At 39.9% G+C, this 9,693-nt stretch overlaps 1 protein-coding gene across 2 annotated transcripts; it reads right to left on the bottom strand.

Moving 5' to 3' along the window:
• Positions 1–6,320: 6,320 nt before the first annotated feature.
• Positions 6,321–7,625, bottom strand: ACTBL2 (actin beta like 2). 2 transcript variants are annotated; one of them, XM_047757199.1, is made up of 2 exons: positions 7,485–7,613; positions 6,483–7,358 (listed from the first exon to the last, which is right to left on the bottom strand). In XM_047757199.1, exons 1-2 carry the CDS (start codon positions 7,611–7,613, stop codon positions 6,483–6,485), a joined length of 1,005 nt encoding a protein of 334 aa, XP_047613155.1. The 2 variants fall into 2 exon arrangements, with proteins under 2 accessions (XP_047613073.1, XP_047613155.1); XM_047757117.1 differs by having other exon boundaries at positions 6,321–7,625.
• Positions 7,626–9,693: the final 2,068 nt, after the last annotated feature.

The raw sequence follows: 9,693 nt of genomic DNA, 5'->3' as shown, positions 1-9,693 counted from the left end.
GATGTCCACACAAAAGGGAATTCATGCTAAATTAAAGGAGTGCCCAGTGGCTGGTTGGCTAAAAGTCAAGATAAGAACTAAATGAAGCAATCAGTGTCTAACATACCATCCTGCTTTCCTGACTGTTTTGGATGGTCAGAGTCCCTTTAAGGGGTCAACGTTGGAAGAGCAGTCATACAGACTGGCTAATTCTTGGCAACAGCAACTCAAATGTGGAAGGAATAACTCCTCAAACTAGTGATGGGCCTTGTTTTGCACATGGTGATGGGCATCATTTATAGTCTAAACTCCATCTCTCCCTTTCTTCTTTCTCCCTAATATCCCAACTGGCCACAAAGCTCTATTGATTTGTGGTTCATACTACTATAGAGATTTGATAATTTTATGTTTTATTATTTGTAATGTTGACTGATTAGTCAAATCAATAAGTGCCATACCTAGTGTCAAACATGAAAATAAAGTAGTTCTGAGTCCAAGGAAAGATCTTTTACTCTCACTCTCTTTTTTTTATTGATGTAGTTTCTTTTTCTCTGTTTCTTTTGTTTCTCTGAGTTTATCAAAATTTAAAAATTGTGCATTTTTTATTTACGTTGCTGCAGGTAATTTCTTCCACTATGACTATTTAGCGTGATGTTTTGATTCTCATCATGATATTAATGCCATTTTAAAAATAGCGTACAGGGTAATATTCATTATTTCTTCTGGCATTTTGCTAATTCGTTATCTAGAAATTATAGTTTTCATATACAATAAGCTCTTATGACTTAGGTAATTGAAGGAAAACTTTCCATTTTGTGGAAACTTTCCATTTTGAACAATACACACTGGATTGGAAGGTCCCAGCGCTGTCACTGGTGACCATAACTTTGACCAGCTGAGGCCAGCTTTTCCCTCATGATCACGGTATGGAAAAAATAAACAATATTACGTGGCTACTATTTTTCAATTAAAAGAATAGGGAATGATATTTGGGGATGTTCTGGGTAGGTCATAGAGACTATGTGGTTATTCCATGAAGTTAAAATACCATGTTGGTGTCTGGCTTTCCCTGACCACACCCAACCTATAAAATAGCTAGAGGAAGAATTTCCCTTGCTGCAGCTTCCCCACGAAGGGGATATCCTTCTGCTGTCTGTCTATCTTATCTCCTCCCTTCTTCACCAGACACTGTGTTATATGGTATGTATATGGTCACAAATGCCTCATTTCCAATTCCACAGAGAACAACTTGGCTTTTGACTTACATGTTGTCAAATAGCCAATTAAATAAGATTTTCCACTTTTCAAGTGGTGTTAGGGTGTCGCCTAGATAAAATATCTGTCATCATATCACACTGGCACATCTGTTGACTAGATTCAGCTGAATCTAACATTTTTAAGGTGGTTAGAACAGCAGATTTGGAGTGGGATGAAAAACAAGGCTGGCAGCTCCAGGAGCCTGTACAGTTTTTATTACTTATGGGCTTAGCTTTGAAAAAAACGACAGCTATAGTTCAGACAGGTCCTTTCATATTTAAAAAGGAAGTCTTAAAGTATCAATTAATTTTAATGAGCAGTCTCTCTACTGATAGGTACATATATATCCCTAAAGACATTCCAACTATACTTATCAACATCTGGAAGCAGTATTGGCCAAACCACATGCTTATTTCCTAACTTCAAAAAAACATTTTTTGAAAAGAATCTTTTGTAAATTCTGGCAGGAGGCTGTGAATAGTTAGAAGGAGACTTTTCAATATATTATAATGTCTGAGTTATAACTGTAGAGCAATACAGAGCTTAGAAAAAAAGAGAAACATATCAGCAACAATGTGATTAGGTTAGAAGAGCTGAGTATTCTATTGTACTCACTGAAAGGCTGGTCTTTCTTTCTTCTTTTGGTTGTTTGTTTCTCTTCCTCCCTCCCTCCCTCCCTCCCTTTCTTTCTCTCTCCCCTCCTGCTCTGCCCTCTTCCCTCCCTTCATTCCTTCTTCCCTCCCTCCCTCTCTTCCTTCCTTTCTCTCTCTCTCTCCCCTCTCACTCCCTTCTTCCTTCCTTCTCCTCTCCCTCCCTCCATTATTCCTTCCTTCCTCCCTCCCTTCCTTTCTTCTTTCCTTTCTCTCTCTCTCCCCTCCCTCTTTGTTTCTTTCTTTTTCCCCTTCCTTCTTTCTTTCCTTTTTTCCTTCTCCTTCCCCTTCTTCTTCCTCTCCCTCTTCCTCTTCTTCTTCTTCTCCTCCTCTCCCCCCTCTCTCCTCTCCTCCTATTCCTCCCCCCTCCTCCTCCTTCTCCCCCCTTCCTCCTTGTCCCCTCCCCCTCCTCCTTCTTCTTCTCTCTCTTCCTCTCCCTCCCCCCCGCCCCCCTCCCCGTCCCTCAGCTGAATTTCAGCAGCTACATAGCTAGCTCACATTCCAAAAGATGAGGCTGATTGATCTTTTGATCAATCCAAAGAATGGGAAACTTTTATTGACATCAAAAACTTTAAAAATCCTGCTCTCTAGGCTGAGGTGAATAGAAGTGAATTGAAAAGAGAAGAAATAAAAAAAGGAAAAAGAAAAAAAATATATGCTTCAGAGGAAACACAACACAGCAGAAGTTGTAGACACTAGAAGACAGGAGCTGAGAATGAGTGGTAAGAAATAGATAATGCAGAACTACAAAGTTCATGATGTACCTCAGACTTGATTAATTCACTCTTTTTTTCATTCAACCACATTTATTGAGTTAATCCTATGTGACAGATATTAGGAAAATCCTGGAAGGTTCAAAGGTGAACAAATACTGTCCCTGTCTCTGTCTCTAGGTGCTCACTGACGGGTGAGGGTGGGAGAATGTGGACACATGTTATAGGTGCTATACTGCATGCATGCAGATGATACACTGGGAGCACAAAGCAGGAACTTACCACTTTTCCTTGGAAAAGGGAGCAAGAAGGCTAGAAAAAGCTCTGTAGAAGAAGTCATATTTGAACTGATCCTTAATTAAATTTTATATACTTTTTTACAGTCCAGCATAGACCAATGGAGGTATTCAAAATAAGAATTAACTGCCTTACTGACCCCATTAAATAGTGACTGTAATGGTGTCTGAACCATCTAAGAAAAGTTCTTACACTCAGTACAACTTGTGTGTGCTTTAAGACTTAACTTGATGACTCCATCTGCTCTATGAACCCTTCTTTGGTCACTGTGGCTTGAATTGTTCTTATTAGAATTATTACAGTACCAAGCACCATGTTTAGTCTATCATCCTTAGATCATAGTGCTTCCCATTGCACGTAATTGTCCTCATAACTGGATTATAAATTCACCAAAGTCCTTGGATCACTTCTCTAGTAAATTCTAGCATGGGCTATTGGATTTATACTTGCAAAATGAGTAAATAAATGTGGTGAGACCCTTGGTACCTCACTAGATTATTCTTTGATTATCTGGAAAATGTAATACTTATTTCTAGGCTCTTCTCTAGTACAGAATTGTGAACGTAAGGCTCAACCTGTGTCCTAGCACTACTTAATCTCACTATTGAAAATTAAGTACATCTGAAAGCTAGGGAAGAAGTATAGGTATTGGCTTTGGATGGTATGCACTTTGACAAGAATGTTACCTGAGATTAGGAAATAACTGTTTGGAGGGGATTGTAGTATGGTCCCAGCTCTAGATTGCTACTCTGGGAGATTCACTGAGGGAGGGTGGGAATCACTTATAAGGGTGTGGAATTCATCTGTGAAGGTTATCTTAGTGCTGTCCCATCTGGTGGACACTGGTGAATAACAAGCCAATTGTGTCCTAAAAAGATGGCATTGATTCTAAAATATAAAATTGTGAGATCAAGTGTTTCCTCATTAAATTTACCCATCAGTTGGTCAATGTTGATGAATAGGAAAATAAAGACCCAAGGTTCAAATTTTTTTGCATTATGGAATTTGTATTTTCAGCTAATGATGTGGGACCCAATAGTTCTCTCTCTCAGAGGTTCACTTTACCTGTCTCAGAAATTTTCTGTGAATGGGGAGATATGTTTTTTTCTGGTAATTGAGAATGTAGGTCAAGGTGTGAGAACAGTTTTGCAAGTGGAAGCTGTTGCAGCATAAATATCCAAGATATTGTTATTATTTTTGCTGTTATCTCTACCTGCTAATTACCTGGAGACCAGTTCATCCACTAAAACCTAACTTTTTTTTTTTTTTTTTTCAGGGCCATACCCACAGCATATAGAGCTCCCAGGCTAGGTAGGGATTGAATTGGAGCTAAGGCTGCTGGCCTACGACACAGCCACAGTAACGTAACGCCAGATCTGAGCCAGTCTGTGACCTACAACACAGCTTACGGCAATGCCTGATCCTTAACTCACCGAGCAAGGCCAGGGATTGAACTGGCATCCTTGTGGATCCTAGTTGGATTCATTTCTGCTGCACCACAATGGGAACTCTATAAAACCTAACTTTCTAATTGAGATTACGAAGAACTTATAATGTTATATACTAGCCATCTTTCTTTAAATTTTTTTTCCTTTTAGAGTTCCCATTGTGGCTCAGTGGTTAATGAATCTGACTAGGAACCATGAGGTTGCGGGTTCTATCCCTGGCCTAACTCCATGGGTTGAGGATCCAGCGTTGCCATGAGCTGTGGTGTGGTTTGCAGACACGGCTTAGATCTGGTGTTGCTGTGGCTCTGGCGTAGGCCGGCGGCTACAACTCCGATTTGACCCCTAGCCTGGGAACCTTCATATGCGGCGCATGGGTGCGGCCCTAGAAAAGGCGAAAAGACCAAAAAAAAATTTTTTTTTCCTTTTGATATTTACATGGTTAAATATGTGAGGTGCAAAATTATAACATACAGATAGATGAATAGGATATAAAATAATATAAAAGGATCCTCTCTGGATCATTCTACATTTCTTTGAAAAAAATTGAGAAGTAACAGGAAACACAAGCATAAATAAGTCTTAGTTTATTTAAAATTAATTATAGGGGAAAGGAAACTCTAAGTCTTAAAAAATAAAGATCCTGTAGAGATTAATTTTGATTAAATGAATTAAAAATTGTGTTGTTAGATTAAAGAAAATAAAAAAAACCAAATTCTTTGAAAATTTTAAAGCCAAATGCTTAAAAATTCCAATTTAGAGATTTAAAACATGAATATAAGCTTCTTCCCAACTGAAAGGGAAGAAGTCCCTCTTTTCCTGAGAATGTGATAAGGACTTAATAAGCAACCCTCCCAAAATTCTAAAAGTTCAGAAAAAAACCCCTGCAGAATACAAATATCTCTGCTCTTCAGATAATGAGAAATCACAGAATAGTTTGAAATCAATGTGCTTGTTCTTCCAATTGGTTAAAAACCACCATTGGACTCATTAAACAAGTTTAGAGAACGTAAGATGACACAGGAATGTTTTCTAGGATGTTAATATCTTAGAGACACTTTATATAAAGAAGTACTGCTAGTTACTGGGCATAGTGAAACAGAATTATCCTAAAATCTTTCCAATAGTAAAATTGTGATTACTATAGTGGTACTAGAATTTATAAGTTACAAAGATGCTGTAGCTATGTTTTCTGGCAGTGAAGTCCTTGATAAGAGAAATATCCAAAATCATGGCCTACAGAAATTATTCAAGATGTGCATTATTGTGCTAAGCAATAGAAATGAAATTATCCTTGTCAAGCTTAACATAATGACATTAATTAATTTAATATCACAATCTCTTTTTATTTTAAAAGTTAGGCCTTATCTGTAGTACTTTTGCTGTTATAAGTGTAATGAAGTTTGGTAAGTTAGACATTAAAATATGTGTTTGGCAAGCAGAACTCCACTTGGAGCTGAAAATGCAGTTGCTTTATAAACAACATTAGTGGAATCCTGCTATTTCATTATGCTTATTTAATAAAGGAAACAAAATACAGTTACTAAAATAGTGACTGTTGAGAAATTGAAATTCACATTAGCTATTCAGATAGCCAGATTTATCACTATTTTAAGATAGAATATTTTATTTTCTTAGTACTTATGTAAATATGGATGTTATTGACCCATACTATTATTTCTATACAAAGAAGTAAAACAAAACCAAAATTCTAACTAATAAGACATGTTTGCTAAATACATACACTTTTTTTTTACAAGGTTGTACAGCCTGCTATTTGTTGTTAAATATTTTAAGCAAAAACTAATATTTAAAGATTGGAAATTCTAGTTATCCATACTGAACACATTTGTCATTTTACTCTGTATCACTTATTTTCATTCAAGCAGGCCTACATTTCTTTGAACCATAAAGGTAAACAAAATAGAATAGGATCTCAGAATTCTCCTTAAGTTGATAGAAGTCAAGTTACAGTTAGCTGGGTGGGAGCCCACAATGCTTAGTTGGAGGTGAGTTTGCTGGTTTGTACACTAGCAAGACTGAATGATTTACCTTGCCTCAACTGAAAGTCGATAAAAGCAGTACCATTGCTAGGGTCTAGAAATTGAGGAAAATGTAAGGGCACAAGTGTGGAAGCCCATTCAGAAACATTTCCTGTGGACAATGGGAGGACCAGCCTCATCGTATTCCTGCTTACTGATCCACATCTGCTGGAATGTGGACAGGCTGGCCAGGATGGAGCCCCCGATCCAAACGGAATACTTGCGCTCTGGGGGAGCTATGATCTTGATTTTCATGGTGCTGGGTGCCAGGGCTACGATTTCCTTCTGCATCCGGTCAGCAATGCCAGGGTACATGGTGCTGCCTCCAGACAGCACGGTGTTGGCATACAGGTCCTTGCGAATATCCACGTCACACTTCGTGATAGAGTTGAAGGTTGTCTCATGGATCCCGCTGGACTCAATGCCCAGAAAGGAAGGCTGGAAAATGGCTTCAGGGCATCGAAAGCGTTCATTCCCAATGGTGATCACCTGCCCATCAGGAAGCTCATAGCTTCTTTCGAGTGAGGGGGATGAAGCAGCACCGACCATCTCTTGTTCAAAGTCCAGGGCCACGAAGCACAGCTTCTCTTTGATATCGCGGACAATCTCCCGCTCGGCTGTGGTGGTAAAGTTGTAGCCTCGTTCCGTGAGGATCTTCATGAGGTAGTCAGTCAGGTCTCTGCCAGCCAGGTCCAGACGGAGGATGGCATGGGGCAGGGCGTAGCCTTCATAGATGGGCACTGTGTGAGTGACCCCATCTCCAGAATCCATCACGATGCCAGTGGTCCGGCCCGAGGCATAGAGGGACAACACAGCCTGGATAGCCACATACATGGCAGGTGTGTTGAAAGCTTCGAACATGATCTGAGTCATTTTCTCTCGGTTGATCTTGGGGTTGCGGGGGGCCTCGGTGAGGAGGATGGGGTGCTCATCTGGTGCCACGCGGAGCTCATTGTAGAAAGTGTGGTGCCAGATCTTCTCCATGTCATCCCAGTTGGTGACCACTCCATGCTCAATGGGATACTTCAGGGTCAGGATGCCCCTCTTGCTCTGGGCTTCATCCCCCACATAGCAGTCCTTCTGGCCCATGCCTACCATGACACCCTGGTGCCGGGGACGCCCTACCACAGAGGGGAACACAGCCCGGGGGGCATCGTCACCACCAAAGCCTGCCTTGCACATCCCTGACCCATTATCCACCACCAAGGCAGACAGCTCATCATCAGTCATGGTGCTGGCCAGAATCTTGCAGGTGGGTGAACAGAAGCTAAATATAAATACCAGACTGGTGTGCAAGACAGGGATGAACAGGCTGAAAACACTTCAGAACTGCCTTCGGAGGGGGAGCCTGTGCTGTGATGACAAGTATTTATAGGTACACACTGGCACCACCCATGTCCTGTCCCACCGGTTCCCAGCATTTTTGGGTGGTGTTGCCTTTGAGGTATTAATGATGATGATGATTATACAGATCATTAGTAGACCTTCCTTCATAGGGAGAAAATTGGCTACCAAGTGGCCAAATCTTAAGTTACTGTAATTAGGCAACCCACACATGGATGTCAGCCTGCTTTAGTGCAGTGTCTAGACAACTATGATGATACTATGGGGGTATAAAAGCAAGATGAAAGAAAGCTAGTGTGAGGTCAGGGTAATACCACCAAAAGGGCCACTCTTTCTCCAGCTTACAGTCTGTGTCCATTTTCTCTATATTGGCTTTAACTTTTCTTTCTTTTTTTTTGTAGTTACTTTTTTAAAAAAATATAGTTGATTTATAATGTGCCAATTTTTGCTTTACGGCAAAGTGACTCAGATATATATGCACATTCTTTTTTATTTTTTAATTTTTGCTTTGTAGGGCCACACCCATGGTGTGTGGAAGTTCCCAGGCCAGGGGTCATATTGGAGCTGTAGCCACCAGCATACACCAAAGCCTCAGCAATGCCAGATCTGAGCCATGTCTGCAACCTATACCACAGCTCACGGCAATGCTGTATCCTTAACCCACTGGGTGAGGCCAGGGATTGAATTTGAATCCTCATGGATACTAGTTGGATTCATTTCCCTGAGCCATGACAGGAACTCCTATACATTCCTTTTTAAAAATTTTATTTTTCATCATGATCTATCACAGGATTTTGGACATAGTTTCCTGTGCTACTACTACTATATAGTAGTTTATCCATTCTAAATGTAATAGTTTACCTTTACTAACCCCAAACTCCCAGTCCATCCTACTCCCTCTGTCCTCCCTTTGGCAACCACAAGTCTGTTTTCTATGTCTGCGAGTCTGTTTCTCTTTCATAGATCAGTTCATTTGTGCCATATTTTAGATTTCACACTTACCACTTATAGGTGATATCATATTTTAGATTTCACACTTATCACTTATAGGTATTTGTCTTTCTGACTTACTTCATTTAGTATGATCATCTCTAGTTACATCCATGTTGCTTCAAATGGCATTATTTTGTTACTATTATTTTTTTCTTTTTGCAGTTGTACCTATAGCACATGGAAGTTCCTGGGCTAGGGGTTGAATTAGAGCTGTAGCTGCAGGTCCCTGCCATAGCCATAGCAATACCTGATCCAAGCCACATCTGTAACCTACACTGTAGCCTGTGGCAATACTGGATCCTTAACCTACTGAATGAGGCTAGGGATTGAACCTGTATCCTCATGGAGACTACACAGGGTCCTAAAGCTGCTGAGCTAAAATGAGAACTCCTATTTTCCTCTTTTTAATGACTGAGTAGTATTCCATTGTATATATCCATTCTTCTGTATCCATTCATTTGTTGATGGGTATTTAGGTTGTTTCCATGTCTTGCCTATTATGAATAGTGCTGCTGTGAAAAGTGCATACAACTTTTTGAATTATAGTTTTGTAAATATATGCCCAGGAGTGAGATTGCTGGATCATGTGGCAATTCTGTTTATAATTTTCTAAGGAACCTCCATACTATTTTCCATAGTGGTTTTAACTTTTCTTTCTTAATACATTGTTCTTATGAATTTGACTCTGCAAACTTCCATTTTTTTAAGATTTTTTCCCCCCATTAGATTCGTAATATATCAGGGTATAATCATGATAGAAACTTAAAAAAAATTTTTTTACTTATTTAATTTTTTTTAATGGCCTCACCCAAGCCAGGGAGTGAGTCCAAGTTGCAGCTGTGACCTACACTGCAGCTACGGCAACACCAGGTCCTTTAACCCACTGCACTGGGCCAGGAGTTGAACCCAAGCTTTTGAAGTGGCCTGAGCCACTGCAGTCAGGTTCTTAACCTACTGTACCATAGTGGGAACT

The sequence above is a fragment of the Phacochoerus africanus genome, chromosome 1 (assembly GCF_016906955.1).
Source record: "Phacochoerus africanus isolate WHEZ1 chromosome 1, ROS_Pafr_v1, whole genome shotgun sequence".
In the NCBI taxonomy this organism is placed as follows: Eukaryota; Metazoa; Chordata; class Mammalia; order Artiodactyla; family Suidae; genus Phacochoerus; species Phacochoerus africanus.
This window is presented reverse-complemented; position numbering and strand designations above follow the sequence as displayed.